Source organism: Hemiscyllium ocellatum, chromosome 19 (assembly GCF_020745735.1).
Source record: "Hemiscyllium ocellatum isolate sHemOce1 chromosome 19, sHemOce1.pat.X.cur, whole genome shotgun sequence".
NCBI classification, from domain to species: Eukaryota; Metazoa; Chordata; class Chondrichthyes; order Orectolobiformes; family Hemiscylliidae; genus Hemiscyllium; species Hemiscyllium ocellatum.
The window spans coordinates 25,314,475-25,331,372 of record NC_083419.1 but is presented as its reverse complement, the minus strand read 5'-3'; the positions used below and the strand labels follow the sequence as shown (position 1 = coordinate 25,331,372).

Genomic DNA, 16,898 nt, shown 5'->3' with positions numbered 1-16,898 from the left:
AAGTTCTCTAAGTGTTCTTATTAGTTTTCCCTGTTATCAGAATGCCATTGAGATAAATGGCAACCTGATGTAAACTTTGTAAAATGTTTTCCATCTTCTGCTGAAAAATTGAACAGGCCAGTGATACCCCCAAAGGCAGTGCCACATATTGGCACAAACCTTTATGGGTATTAATTGTAGCATTTTTTTTGGGAATCCTGGTTGAAATGTAGCTGCAACCAAGCACGTCTCAAGAATCTTTGTCAAGGGCAGCACTCCCACTCACCTGGCCAGCTTTGCACATAAATCCTGAGGGATTGGATATTTATCCAGTTGCAAAAACTTGGTTTATTGTTTATTTAAATCCTCACTAAGACAAACTGATCCATCGGGCTTCAAAATCAATATGAGTCCAGAGTAAATTTTATTAAAGACTGGTTCTGCAATCATTGATGTGGCCGTACCAGTATTGAGCTCCACCAGAACCAGACAATTATTTATCCAGGCATTTATCCTGATTAGCTCTGATTTGGGTATTGCTAAGCAATTTAAATGTTCCAAATCAGGCACAGATGGATTTTCCAGGATATGAACTCTCCCGGACATCCTCTTGGGTGTCGGCCTATAAATTATCTTACTCAATTTAGGTGCAGTAGGACACTTCTCAAGTCCAAACACCAGCAACCACTACAATAGCTTGCTGGCCAGGATTCTGAAGAAAATTTTAACCATTTGGCTGAGGCTTGGCTTTGTTTTGTGGATTCTCCATGGGTTGATCTAGGGTCCATCTGATCACAATATATCCTCAGTAAGGCTATACAATTGCCTGCACTCAAATGGTGTCCCTCAAGCTCAGGTAGACTGGCAAAAGTGTCCACTTCCATTGGAATACTTTGCAACTCAGGTATTGCACTTGCTGCATTTTCCATTGATAAAGCCAGTGGAAAAACCTGTTTGAAGTTCCGTAGAGCTTTAGCTAGCAGGCGCTTTTGCACAGCTTTATAATTTATCCCACATCCTAGGCTGTCTCTCAGCATCGCTCGAAGAGTTAAACCAAATTCGCAGGCTTCTCAGTCAAAAATTCCGATACGGATTTCCTTGTTTCTCAAATTGCCAAGTAAAAGTGATAGCACTTCAGAATTAGAGGAAACTTGGGTTTGTAATATTCTTTACTTGTGTCAGTAAATTTTTGAAAGGTTTTCGTATCTGGTGCCTCAGGGAAAGCTAGGCAGAAAAATAAGACAGAAAAGGATGCAGCTCCACAGACTGTCAGGAGAATGACTCATTGTTTTTAATTTGTCACAATGTCAAAATATAATGCATTCTTTCCACAGTCTTCTGGGCCCAGTCTTCAATGCTCTCATTTGAGAGAGACAACTGGTGGTGGTTTAACCCAAGGGTCACCACATTAAAAATAAAGGACATAGAACATTACAGTGCATTACAGGCTGCGCCGACCTGTGAAACCAATCTGAAGCCCATCCAACTTAAAGTATTCCATTTTCATCCATATGTTTATCCAATGACTATTTAAATGCCCATAAAGTTGGCAAGTCTACTACAGTTGCAGGCAGGGCATTCCACACCCCTACAACTCTCTGAGTAAAGAAATTAGCACTGGCATCTGTCCTATATCTATCACCCCTCAATTTAAAGCTATGACCCCTTGCGCTTGCCATCACCATCAAAGGAAAAAGCCTCTCACTGTCCAACCTTAACTAATCCTCTGATTATCGTATATGTCTCAATTAAGTCACCCCTCAACCGTCTTCTCTCTGAAAACAGCCTCAAGTCCTTCAGCCTTCCTCATAAGACCTTCCCTCCATACCAGGCAACAAAATAGTAAATCTCCTCTGTACCCTTTCCAAAGCTTCCACAGCCTTCCTATAATGTGATGACCAGAACTGTACACAATACTCCAAGTGTGACTGCAACAGAGTTTTGTACTGCTGTAACATGACCTCATGGCTCCAAAACTCAATCCCTCTACCAATAAAAGCCAAGACACTGTATGCCTTCTTAACAACACTATCAACCTGGGTGGCAACTTTCAGGGATCTGTGCACATAGACGCCAAGATCTCTCAGCTCATCTATACTACCAAGAATCTTACCATTAGTCCAGTATTCTGTATTCCTGTTGCTCCTTCCAAAGTGAATCACCTCCACTTTAGCACATTAAACTCCATTTGCCACTTCTCGGCCTAGCTCTGCAGCTTATCTATTTCTCTCTGTAACCTGCAACATCCTTTGGCACTATGCACAACTCTACCAACCTTAGTGTCATCTGTAAATTTACTAACCCATCCTCCCACACCCTCATCTAGGTCATTTATAAAAATGACAAACAGCAAGTTGCCCCAAAGCAGATCCTTGCGGGAGGCCAATAATAACTGAACTCCAGGATGAACATCTTCCATCAATCATCACCCCCTGTCTTCTTTCAGCCAATTCCTGATCCAAACTGCCAAATCACTCTCAATCCCATGCCTCCATATTTTGCGCAATAGCCTACCACATGAACCTTACCAAATGCCTTATTGAAATCCATATGTGCCACATCAACCACTATACCCTCATCCATCTGTTTGGTCAACATCTTAAAGAATTCAATAAGGTTTGTGAGGCATGACCAACCCTTTACAAAACCGTGTTGACTATCCCTAATCAAATTATTCCTTTCTAGCTGATTATAAATCCTAATTCTTATGACCTTTTCTCACACTTTCCTCACAACTGAAGTTCAGGCAAGAGGCAAGATTGAGCATTTAGAACCTAATCAGTAATCTCAGAAGCTAGAACAGCACTCCAAGTGTCTTACACTTGGAATTCCAAGTGTCTTGGAATTGGGAGTGGTGTCCTGGAGGTTAGAAAAGATGTAAATCAACTTCATCAACATCTTAAGAGCATTAAACAAAAGCTTTGAAGCATTTCGGAATCTTATGAATGGTATAATTAATATTATAAATGCATTATCAAAAACTAATTATTCTGTAATGGAATAACATTGTTTTGTGTTACCAGAGTATATAACAACAAAAGTAAAATAAAGGTCCATTTTAAATAAAATTAATTTTTGCAGTTATCCTCCCAGAGAAATAATCTGTTATAGCAATTTTATAGCTTTATATTTCTGTTGTGAAGTCTTACCAGCTGGGAGGATATATATTGAGAATTGATATTAGCAACACCATGGTTTTAATTTAATTAATTATTTTTTGAATTGGGTAGGGCAGGGAGGTTGTTGGCTGAACAAGTTCATTCAAACAATCTGAGATGCAAATTTCTGGAGACTGAAATTCACAGTTACCCTTATAATGTCAATAAAACAAACAATAAAATGCCAGAGGCGTTTTTTTTTTAAAAATGCACCGTTGTTTATAAATAGCACGTATTGCTCATACAGATTAGTGAAACAATTTGTGAGTGCACTGTTTTTATTCAGTTCTACCTCAAGCCATGCGACAACTGTCGGTCCATCCCATTGTGCAAATGGCAAACCTTTTCTCCGAGCTTCCTCTAACAAATCATGCCTGTAAAGAAAGCCAAAAAGCCACAGCTTGAAATTGGTCTTGAATTATATATAGCCGTTATTCGCAGCTTGACTTTGACACGATTCTCAGTTCAAACAAAGAAAGATGGTGGGAGAGAATTGTTGTTCAGACTGGAGGCTTGTAACCAGCAGTGTGCTGCAAGGATCCATCCTGGATCCATTGTTGTTCATCATTTATATAAACAAATTGGTTGACAATGTAGATGGCGTGGTTAGTAAGTTTGTGGATGACATCAAAATTGATGGTATAATGCACAGTGAAGAAGGTTATCTAAGAATACAATGGAATCTGGACCAACTGGGCCAGAGGGCCAAGGAATGGCAGGTGGAGTTTAATTTAGATAAATGCAAGGTGTTGCATTTTGGTAAGACAAACCAGGGCAGGACTTACACAGTTAATGGTAGGTCCCTGGGGAGTGTTGTTGAACTGACAGACCTAGAATGCAGGCACGTAGTTCCTTGAAAGTGGCATTACAGGTATACTTGGTGGTGAAGAAGGCATTTGGCATGCTTGATTTCATTGAGCAGAGCACTGAATGCTGAAGTTGGGACTTCATGTTCTGGCTATACAAGACATTAATATGGCTCCATTTGGAGGACTGCATACAATTCTGGTCATCCTACTATCGAAGGTATTAAACTGGAAAGTGTGCAAAAAGATTTACAAGGATGTTACCGAGACTGGAGGGTTTGAGTTATAAGGAGAGGCTGAATGGGCTGGGACTTTTTTTCCCTGGAGCACAGGACACTTAACGAGGTTTATAAATTAATGAGGGGCCTAGATAAGGGCAATAGCCAAGTTATTTTCCCAAGGTCAGGGAGTCTAAAACTTGAGGGCATACATTTAAGATGAGAGGTGAAAGATTTAAAAGGGACCTGAGGGGCAACCTTTTCACATAAAGGCTGGTGTATATGTGGATCGGGCTGCCAGAGGAAATGGTAGGGGTGAGTACAATTATGACATTTAAAAGGCATTTGGATGGGTACAGGGATATGAAAATTTTAGAGGGATACAGGCCAAACGCAGTCAAGTGGGACGAGTTCAATTTAGAAAACCTGGTTGACATTGACAAGTTAGGTCAAAGGATCTGTTTACTTGCCGTATGATTCTATAAGAATTAAACGTGAAATGTAATGCACAGCACAACAGGAGAAATAACTGAACAGCGTTTTTTTTAACCCCATTTGATTTAATTTACCATGACAAGCAAAACAGGATTGCATAGACTTCTAATTCATGATCATCCATTTTGCATCACCTTGGAGGAATAGTTTCATTATCATTGTTTTTAAGTAGCAGCATTCATGTCTTCAGGGCATTTCAAAGCTGCCATTTATGCTTCTTGAGGAGTAATCACTACACTATTATTGGCAAAAACATGAGCCTATTTGTACTCAGTAAAGGTATACAAACAGCAAATTATCAGCAAATGATTCTTGATGCTATTGGGCAACAGAAATCTTTTTACCAGATCACTTTCTTATGACTTCTTCGAAAGTTTCAACTAAACAAAGCTTCCTGACATACTGCATGCTTTTAATAAACTGAAGTCATGATGTGGAAAAGAAATTAACAGTCTGGCCAGAGATTAAGTTGCTATCAAGTAATCCAAGGAATACCTCAGTTGAATGTAATTGCAAGACCAGAATTATTAACTTCCAATAAAACTCTATGTAAATTCGAAGATCAGTACCTCAGCTTTCAATTAGGCAATTCAGTCAAAACTTTTGCAAAGTCAGTTCAACAGATTCAATCAGTAATTTTTCTTTAAACTTGATTTCCTTTCCAGGTCTGGTAATTGTTTTACTCTCCGTCTTTTATAAATTTTGCACATTTTAAAAATTCTGTTCAATGAAAACTCTAGAAGTTAAAAGGAAAACATTGTAGCAATGTTTGCCATTGGACTGCTAATTTTGCACTGAGGTCATTATCCATACCTTCTGAAGTAACATAATTTTATTCATAACACATGAGCAAATGCAAAAAAATGGTGCAGGTGTGTGGAGATGATTGCAAACATTCTTGGAATCTGGAAGTTATGCAAAATGTAAGCATTCAGAGCTTTCTGGAATGTGTACACAGAACTACAGAAATAGTTGCATGTGGTTACAACATATGTTTCTGTAATTGTATTTGCTAGTTTCTGTTTCAATTCCCTCCAATGGGTGTGTTTGCATTGTGCAGACACACATGCAAACAAATCGTTCCCTCCTATTTGCATTGCATTGATTTCCCAATTTGGGAGACCTTTTTTTGAAAAATGATTCAGAGAAAGATAAAGGTTGTAAACTTTGCTTTCATCCCAACTCTCTGCCTTCTCAGACAGCCAATCCTCAATCCGTGCCAGTAACTTCCCTCGAACACCATGGGCCCTCACCTTACTCAGCAGCCTCCCGTGAAGCACTTAATCAAAGGCCTTTTAGAAGTCTAGGTAGATAGCATCCACTGGGTTTCCCTGTCTAAGCTACTTGTTACCTAACAGGTTTATCAGGCACAACCTCCCCTTACTAACTCTATGCTGTTTTGTTCTAATGCGAACCTACACTTCCGAGAATTTAGAAATCTCATCCTTAACAATGGATTCTAGAAGTTTACCTGCAACTGAGGTTAGGTTAATCGGCCTATAATTTTCCATCTTTTGTCTTGATCCTTTCTTGAACAAGGGGGTTACAACAGTGATTTTCCAATAATCTGGGACTTTCCCTGACTCCAGTGATTTTTGAAAGATTACAACCAATGCCTCCGCTATTTCTTCAGCCACCTCACTTAGAACTCTCAGATGTAGCCCATCCGGACCAGGATATTTATCAGTTTTTAGACTTTTTAGCTTATCAAGCACTATCTGTCCCTCTAATTATAGAATCCCCTATAACAACTACTTGTTTTTTTGCTTCCCCCCCCCGAATGGCCTTCTGCACCACGGTGCCGTGGTCAGCTGGCTCTTCCTCCCCACAGCCCTTTTCCTCATCCACACAGCAAGAATCTCACATCTGTTGGATAAGGTCAATGGCTGAGGCTCCTCCACTGCTGAACTCAGAATCTGAGCTGAAAATGTGTTGCTGGAAAAGCGCAGCAGGTCAGGCAGCATCAAAGGAGCAGGAGAATCGATGTTTCGGGCATGAGCCCTTCTTCAGGAAGGGCTCATGCCTGAAACGTCGATTCTCCTGCTCCTTGGATGTTGCCTGACCTGCTGCGCTTTTCCAGCAACACATTTTCAGCTCTGATCTCCAGCATCTGCAGTCCTCACTTTCTCCTGAACTCAGAACTTCCTACCTGCTTCACTTGCAGTCACATTCTGTTGTTCGTGATCACTGACTAAATTTGAATTACTTAATCTGCTGGGTGTGACTGCCTCCTGAAACAAGGCGTCCAGGAAACTCTCCCCCTCCCTGATGTGTTGCTGCATTTGAAGTTCAGATTCCAGATCATCAATTCTGATCCAGAGTTCTTCCAGCAACCAACACTTGCTGCAGATGTCATCACTGCTGTTCACAATGGGATCAGCCAGCTCCCACATCATACAGCTACAGCACATCACCTGTCCAGTCATCTCTACCTATTAATTTTATACAAATTTATGAGTTAAACAATTGTTAATAGTTCTTTATGGTCTTATTCAAATAACCAACTAATAGTAAACTTTTACTCAATCACACGAAACACAAGAAATATCAATTGAAACGCCTTACCTTTGCAACACGAGAGTCTTTTTGTTGGCTAGAGGAGGACGGCAGGTGGGAGACACTACACATGTAATATCTCGGGGTTTAGCCGCTTCCAAATATATGTACCTGAAATCCCCTCACTCTTCTAAACTCCTTATCAGACAACCCATATGTTCCAGGTATCAATCTAATTCTCTAAACTACCTCCAATACATTTACATCGTTGCTTAAATAAGACCAGAACTGCAGAATTTGAAAAGTTGTCTCAGCAATACCCTGTATAACTGAAGCATACAATTTTAATTTTATTTCCAAATCCTTTCTTAATAATGGATACCATCCCATAATTTTCTTGACTGTGTACATGACCTGCATTCTAACATCTTGAGTCGTGAACTATGCCAGGTTCAGATTTTTGCTCATTCACTCAACCTATCTATGCCCATCTGCACACTCCTTATGTCTTCCTCACAGGGTACTTTCCTACCTCTTTGGTGACACTCTTTGATGACACAACAGTACTATGGCGAACTGGTTAGCACTGCTGTCTCAGTACTGGGCACCTGGATTTGATTCTAACCTTAGATGATTGTCTGTGTGGAGTTTGCACATTCTACCTGCGTCTGTGTGGGGCTCCGCTGGGTGCCCTGGTTTCCTCCCACAGTCCAACGATGTGCAAGCTGGGTGGATTAGCATGATAAAATGTGGAGTTACGGGGATTAGGTGGGGGGGCTGGGTCTAGATGAGATGCTTTTTGAAAGGTCAGTGCACACTCGATCAGCTGAATGGTCACTTTCTGCGCTATAGGAATTCTATGATCTGCAAAATTTAGCTGTGCCTTTCTAAGTAATTTGTAAGTTGTAAAACATGGAGGACCCAGCACAGACTGCAGGACTCCATTCATCATATCCTATCAATCAAACAAGGACTCATTATGTCAAGAATGTGGTGCTGGAAAGGCACAGCAGGTCAGGCAGCATCCAAGGAGCAGGAAAATCGACGTTTCGGGCAAAAGTCCTTCATCAGCATCTGCAGTCCTTACTTTCGCCTAAGGATCCGTTTATGCCATTATTTTCCTGCAGCTAGCTGACCTTCTATCCGTGCTACTATGTTACCCCTTGTACCTGGAGCTTTTATACAATAATATCTGATGGGGCACCTTATCAAGTGCCTTGTAGTAATTCAAATACAGTGTACAGTACTTCTAAAGACGGCGCTTTATTCACACTGCACGTTACTCCTTCAAAGAACTCCAATAACTTGGTTAAATATGATTTTACTTTGATAATCCCATTCCAATTCATCAGAATTATCTTGAATATTTTTGAAGTGCTGAGCTATAATCACCTTAATGGTCAATTCATATGCCTTCCTTACAACAAATGCATAGGCCACAACAGAGTGGCCTCTGGTGTCCTGTTTCTGTCTCTATCCCTATTTGAATGGAATATGTTTACAGTTTTCCAGTCTGAACATTGAAAAATGAACACCAATGTATCTATTGGGTCATTAGTCACACTTTTAAAAGCCTAAGATAAAATTCATATGGACCAGTAGGCTTGTCAGCTAATAGCTCATTCACCTTTCTAAACACCATTTTACTCATATAATTTCATGAGGGTCCTCTCTCCCTTTCACTTCCGAATTCATAGCTGTTACTGAATTTTTTTAATGCTTTAATAGTGAAGAAAGGAGCAAAATATTTGTTCATTTCATCTACCATGTCCTTATTACCTACTATTAACTCCATAATTGTGAACTCTCAGGGACCAAAACTCATTTTAATGACTCTTTTTGTTTTTAAATTCCTGGAGAAGCTCTCGCTATCTGTTTTTATATTGCTAGATAGTTTCACTTGTATTGTAATTTCTTCCTCCTGATTCATGTTGCAGTCATTTTCTTCTTTTTTTTACTTTCTGGACAATCATTTGACCTGATATTTGTCGTAGTGCATGTATATGCTTTTCCCATAAGTTTGATGCTTTCCCTAATCAACCACAAATGGTGGTTTTCCCTTTCTTTATAGTAGCAATACCGTTATTTTGAGTAATCTGAAATAGCCCGTTAAATGTCTGCCGCCTGCTTCTCCAATAATCTATCTTTTAGATTAATGTGCCAGTTCAGCTATCTCCTTTTCATGACCAAATAGTTACCTTTATATAAGTTTAAAATATTTATGGAGATGTTGCAGTACTTAAAAATGTCGAGGCACCCATGATGGAGTTAGGAAGGAATTTCAATGATTTTGACCCATTGACAACAAAGGAATGGCAATTTAGTTTTGGTGTGTGGTTTGGAGGGGAACCTAGAAAGATGATGGGTCCCATACAACTGATCCTCTTGTCCTTCTAAGTGGTAAATCTTGTGGGTTTGCAAGGGATGGTAAAAGAAGGCATGATAAATTACAGCAGTGCATCTTGTAGATGCTACTCACTACTGTCACTGTATGTCTGTGGTGAAGACAGTGAACGCTGAAAGTAGTGGATAAAGTGCCAATCAAGTACGTTGGTTTTTCCTTGACGTCAACCTTCTTCAGTGTTGTTGGTGCTGCATCCATTCAGGCAAATGGAAAATATGCCATCACACTCTTGACATATGGCTTGTGGATGTTGGTCAGTTATTGAGGAGACAGGAAGTGAGTTACTCATAGGTTCATAAGATTAAAACCAATATCACTTGTGCCTCTTGCTATCACATAATAAGCTACATCTTTTGTTAAGATAAGTGTCTTATTGTTAAGACTTACTACGGTTCATCCCCTAACATTGTTAGGCAAGCTGGCCATTAGACCAAGTATGGAAATCATGATTGGGGGCAGCACTCTACAAACTCATTAGCTGGTAGTGGTTTGGTCTACAGTGCATACAATCATGGTGAGGTGTCTCCTTGAACTGCCATAGTCCTTGGGGTTTAGATATACCTATCTTTAAACTGTGACCCCTAGTTCTGAATTTCCTGGTCATCAGGAACATCTTTCTCTGTTTATCCTGTTTAGTCCAACTAGAATTTGTCATGCCTGTATGAAGTCCAATTGGGCTTCAGTTAGTTGGTGCTTTTTTATGGTTATATCATTAATCCCATTATCAACAGATCCCACAGCATCTCATTAAGAATTAAACCAAAGTCACATGCCTCTCCAGTCATTTTAACTTAGTCAAAATTCCCAAAATTCCCTTGGTTCTGGAATTGCCGAATAAAACTGATCGCATCTCAGGATTAGAGGCAGCTTGGGGTCGTAACAATGCTTACGAGACAACTCGTAACTTGCAAGACATAGTTGTCAATAATCTTAGGAAATATTAATCTGATTGACCTTCCTCACTATTTTATACATGTATTAACTAAATCCATGACCTCTTGATAGGCTTTAGTATCTGGTTCCTGAGGGAAAGTTAATAATCAAAAAAGCTTTGTGTCTGCAAGCTATCAGGAAAATTAGAACATAGAACATAGAACATAGAAAAATACAGCGCAGTACAGGCCCTTTGGCCCTCAATGTTGCGCCGACCGAATCCTACCTAACCTACACTAGCCCAATAACTTCCAAATGCCTATCCAATGCCCGCTTAAATGACCATAAAGAGGGAGAGCTCACCACTGCTACTGGCAGGGCATTCCATGAACTCACAACCCGCTGTGTAAAGAATCTACCCCTAACATCTGTCCTATACCTTCCATCCCTTAATTTAAAGCTGTGTCCCCTTGTAACAGCTGACTCCATTAGCGGTAAAAGGTTCTCAGTGTCTACCCTATCTAAACCCCTAATCATCTTGTACACCTCTATCAAATCTCCCCTAAACCTTCTTTTCTCCAATGAGAACAGCCCCAAGTGCCTCAGTCTTTCCTCATACGATTTTCCTACCATACCAGGCAACATCCTGGTAAACCTCCTCTGCACTCGTTCCAATGCCTCCACATCCTTCCTATAGTATGGCGACCAAAACTGCACACAATACTCCAGATGAGGCCGCACCTCATTACTTAGTAACAATTACTTGTTACTTTTCATTTGCCCCAATGTCATTTGCCCAGAAAAAATAATACATCCTTTCCACATACTGGGCCCAGTCTTAGACAGCAGGGTCACACAAGTCAAGCTTTCCAAACAACGGTATGGTGTCAGAAATGCTTACCACATCTCAAAGATGTCTGTTGCAAGCAAGTCTCTTCAGGATATGTTTTACTCCTATCGCCATTGAAATAACCCCACAGAAACCAGTGTCCTGTCACCAAATTAACCTTTATATACACATGGAGGGTCCTTAACTCTGGTAGATCCTTGAAGGAGTCAACCCCCAGGTTGTCTGACACTCCGGTTTTTACCAACAGCCAGCGCTCCCTGATCGGGGTTGTTGAGCTAGTCCAAACAGTGAACTCATGCTACGATATCCATCTGGCTGACCTCGTTACAATCACTACACGACCATTGGAAGTGGAAGTGGACCATTCAAGTGGAATTCATTGCCACGGACTGCAGTGGAGGCCGGGACGCTAAATGTCTTCAAGGCTGAGATTGATGGATTCTTGATGTCTCGAGGAATTAAGGGCTACGGGGAGAATGCTGGTAAGTGGAGTTGAAATGCCCATCAGCCATGATTGAATGGCGGAGTGGACTCGATGGGCCGAATGGCCTTACTTCCACTCCTATGTCTTATGGTCTTATTTGGTTGTGATTTACATTTACATTATTTGATGTATATAGAACTGAATGTGTTACAATCACAGTTCAAATGCTGAATGAGAAGAGATTTATTTTTTGTTATTTAAAAAGGGGAAATATCAAATTACAAGACACAGTTGTCAATAATCTTAGGAAATATTAATCTGATTGACCTTCCTCACTATTTTATACATGTATTCATTACAGGGCTCTACGAAACATTTTAAGAAGAGATCAAGAAGAATTACATAGCTGAGGCCTTAGTTTTTAATTATCAGCATATCATGATATTGAATTGAAAATGTAATAAATGTATGGCAGATACATCAAAATATAATAAAAGACAGAAATAGTTTTAAATTTGAGACATTCATAACCATATACAGTTTTCCTCAAATAGCACATTAAAGTTGACAAATTAAATTATCAAAATATTTCAGCTCAGAATGAGTTGTGCTTTGGCTCTAGCAGTTTCAAAAATGAATGAGTTTTGGCTGTTGGCAGACATTTCTTCTTCCAAATATGGCATTAGTAATGCTGAGAACAGGAAAATAATAAAGTGAGAATTAAGAAAATCTGATTCTCGATGTGAGAAAAAGTTTCATAATGAGCCTGTCAAGCATTAAATGCTGTCTGCAGCAATTAGTTTATTTCTATGCATTTCCATCTCATTAAAGGTTCAGATCACCTTGTTTGTAAGCCAATTCCAATTCTCTTTTCCTTCCCTGAAAATCTAGAAGGTGAACATTTCTGACATGTAAATTAGAAAAAATGCAACCTGGCTACTGCAGCTCGCTAGGTGTTTCTCCCATCCATCATCCAACTACTTCTTAATAACAATGTAACTGCATCCTCCATGGTCACCATACTCCTCAACCCTTTGTCCATGCAAATCAACATCAGCAAGCCACCAGCTCCACCACATCACTGGTCCTCAACCAATTTCCACACCACTTCTGTGCTTTAACACTTTACTCTGGAATTCAGGAACACTGAGACCTCTGCCAGGTCATTATATATGTAAAAGGACATAAATACATCTCATGCTTTCTCACAGACAGTTTGTAGCTTGTTTTCTTAGCACTCACTCACATTGTGCTTATTTGGGGGCTATCAAGCCTCCGTGTGCTTAACATTGCTTTCTGAGCATACACTCACTGACTTCAATATTGACTGATATGCTGACAGTGTATGTGTGGCTCACTTTGCTTTCTTAATGCACAAGGTTTTTACTGCTTAGTTATGGGCTACTGGTCTCTGTGGTTTGCATTGCTTCTTTGTGCAGAAAGAGAGGCTTATTATATGAGAAGCACTGAACAAGCAAAGAGGTGGACACATAGCAATGCAGCTCAGTGCTATGTCAATGTCATGCGTATAGCATTTGCCAGTAGAATACATGGCAAACACATTGCCGCTACTGTAAAACAACAACCATCACTAAAAGTCAAAGGTAACCAATCCTTCTTGGGGTGAAGGGGCACTGTGGTCAGTTAGGGCTACTACCATAGTCAGTCAGCAGGCTCATCTGATTCCAGTCCAGGGTCTTTACCCATGGCCAGTAAGGCACTTGGTTCTACTAAACTGCAGGACTCCATATCCATGCATTATAGGGTTGTGGCACAGTCAGTCCTGCAAGCAAGTGTTACCACTCTATGGATTAGTTAGCTCCATGGTACCCTGCCTGATCTATCAGCTCAGGAGATGGACAAGGCCTTCCTGCAATGAGACAAATGGTGGATTAATTGTGATGGAAGTGGATGAAACAGAAGTTCGTGGTGATACATGAACAAGAGAGGTGATGAAAGGTCCACAGTGAGTGAGTAGGAAGTGCAGGGGGCAGGAAGGGTTAAACATATGGGAGAATGAGGCGGTGAGTCCAGCTGAATGGATATGCTGCATGCAATACTGAGAGTTATAGTCCAAGGAGCCTTCTTGAGATTCAAGTGTAATGGCACATTTCGAGGTGGCATGATGGCCTATGAGCTTCTGGTAGCAGAGAGAAGACAGTGGCACCAATCCTTGAAGAGCCCAGAAAATCATTGAATTTTTTTCTGCACTGCTGGGTGTTCTGCTTCATTCAGGAAATAGCACTGACCTAGGCTACAATTTCTGCCCAGGTTGGTTTGGTTTGCTGGTGTGGCCTCCTGGGTTGGCCAACTGGAAAAACAACTACCCTCTTTTTCACTACCATTCTATCAACACTTCCACATCCTTGTCCATGAAGCAAGGAGCAAGATTTACTTTATTTTATCTGGGACATATCCTGAATGCAGAAACTTGAACACTGCCGCCTTGGGTGCAGCATCTGAAATAGTGTGCAGCTAGACATTGAATATGGTGTCAACTGCATGAATGCTGGAAAATCCCACCAGTGGCGAATACTTGTGTCATTCCAGCCACAGAATTTCCTAAGAAATGTGCCACAGTACTTGCATGCTTAATTAATGATTTGATGAGTGGAAGGTTGCATGAGAAAAGTCATTCCAAGCGATGTGAACAGGTTCCATGAATCTCTCAACAAAACTCTTTAATTGAAAAAATACATTCGCCCTGTGTGTAGATGGAATTTGGGGATTGCCAGCAAATTGGTTGAATACTTTAGTATATTTTCACACATAAAAATATTGAGAATAGTGATGTATTTACATTATGTAACTATCGATTTTCAGTGCTGTTTTTTGATTAATTAAAATAACTTTTTTGAAGCTAATTTTCAAACAATAAGGTTTGTTTAAAACAAAGCTTATTAATAATTGTAAATTACTATCTGAAGAAAATAGTTTGTTAAAGGTTTCAACTGTGTTTTCTAGGGAAAATAAAGGCTGAAAAATATGTAGTTTGGGTGAGACAGAAAACAAAATTTAGAATTAGAAAAAAAGAGAACTGAGGATATTGGAAAGATAATTGTCAAAATTAATACCTCAATTTTTGACCCAGTTTAAAATGCATTCCTGATGTCATGAATTGTCTGTGAGAAATCTGCGTAAAAATTGTTAATAATTATCAGTGAGCATTTATTGCTTACTTATTCCTGACACATTCGAACATCATTGCAGGTTTACCTATATCACAAAGACTTCAACAAAATGGCAAGTCATCATCCAATAAGGGAAATAGTAAAGAGCACTAAATAATGGTTTTGACAGTGATGCCCACATTACATGGATAAGTGAGAAAGATGTTAACTCACAGAACTGTTACAGTGCAGGTGGTGGCCATTTGGCCTATTGTGTCTGCGCTGGTTCTCTAGGTGAGCATTCCACAGTGCTATTCTCTTGCCATCTCCCTTTAACTGTGCATGTTCTTTCTTTTCAAATAACAGTCCAAATCTCTTTTAAATCTCTTAATTGAACTTACCTCCACCATAGTCTCAAGTGGTAGTTTCCAGACCCTAATCACTGACTGTGTGAAAGAACTTTTCCTCACATCATTTTTGCATCTTTTACTAGTAATTTTAAATCTGAGCCCTCACATTCTTGATTATTTTATGGGTAGGAATATTATCTCCCTATTTTCTCTTTCCAGGCCTCTCATGATTTTGAATTCTTCAACCAGCTCTTGTCTGAGCCTTCTCTTTTCCAAGGGGCATTGTCCCACCTTTTCTAAGCTATCTTCATAACTGGAATTCTTCATGCCTGAAAGCATTCCCACAAAACCAGTCTGCACTGTCTTCAATGCCTTTACAGCCTTCCGAAAGCATGGTACCAGAACTGGATGCAATGTCCAGATGAGGCTGAACTAATATCATGTCTAACTTCAACATAATCTCCATTCCCTTGTACTTTATATCCTACTTAAAACAATCTTAGGAAACTTTATGCTTTATTAACTATTCTCTCAACTTGTACTGTCACGTTTAAAGGGCTTCACACAGGCTCTTTCTGTCTCTGTAGCTTCACACAGGCCCTTTCTGTCTCTGTATCCCCCCTTAGAGTTATATCACTTATTTTATATTGTTGTTCCATGTTCATCTGACTAAAATCTGCTACCTTAGACGTCTCCACGCTGAACTTCATATGCAACTCATCTGTTCACTCCACCAATTTTACTGTATCCTTTTGAAGTTTTACACTATCCCCTGAACAGTTCACTATACCTGCAGGTTTTCAAATTTCAAACTGTGGCCTGTATTCCAAGATCTAGATCATTGATATATATCACAAAAAAAAGCAAGACTTCCAAAACAGACTTCGGAAGACTTCACAAGAAGTGTGCCTGTACATAAGAAACATTCACTAACCATTACAGTTTCCTTTTGCTCAGACTTTTATTAAACCCATGTTATTACTCTCTCTGTTCTTCCACTAGTTCTAACTTTGCTCATAAGCTTGTTGTGTGGTACAGTATAAAATGCCTTCCATGTACATCACATCAACAGGATTGCCTTGATCAACACTCTCTGTTACCTGTCATCAGTCAGTTAGTTAAACATAATTTTCTTTAAAGAAATCTATGTTTGATCTCTTTAATCAATCCACATTTTTACATCTAATATTTTGTACTGAATTATTATTTGCAGAAGTTTTCCAATTACTGAAGTTAAGCTGAATTTGCTTTAGCGAGATGCCAACTCACAGACATCGCCTCCTACTGCCCCCTCAACCACAAACTTACCTCCCATCGCCAAACTATCATCTCCCAGACTATCCACAACCTCATCACCTCAGGTGATGAGCCTCCAACCTCATTGTGTAGGAACCCCACACAGCCTGGTTCTACCTCTTACCCAAAAGTCATAAACTTGACTGCCCCAGTCGACCCATTGTCCCTGCCTGCTCCTGCCGCTCAGAACGTATCTCCGCATACCTTGACACCATCCTGTTCCCCTTGCTCCAGGATGTTCCCACATACATTCGGGACACCAGCCACTCCCTCCACCTCCTCCATGACTTTTGGTTCCCCAGCCCACAATGCCTCCTCTCCACTATGGACATCCACTCCCTGTACACGTCCATCTGCCATGATGAAAGCCTCCAAGCACTCTATTTCTTCCTCTCCCATCGACCCAACCAGTACCATTCCACCAACACACTCACTTGAT

The 16,898-nt window shown here is 40.1% G+C and overlaps 1 protein-coding gene across 1 annotated transcript in view; it reads right to left on the bottom strand.

Moving 5' to 3' along the window:
- The window catches only part of ppfia2 (PTPRF interacting protein alpha 2), a 506,299-nt gene that overhangs the window by 68,485 nt on the left and 420,916 nt on the right, over positions 1 to 16,898 (bottom strand). The window contains exon 19 of the mRNA XM_060840055.1: positions 3,430 to 3,511. Coding sequence (XP_060696038.1) covers positions 3,430 to 3,511 — 82 coding nt within the window. The remainder of the gene's footprint in view (positions 1 to 3,429; positions 3,512 to 16,898) is intronic.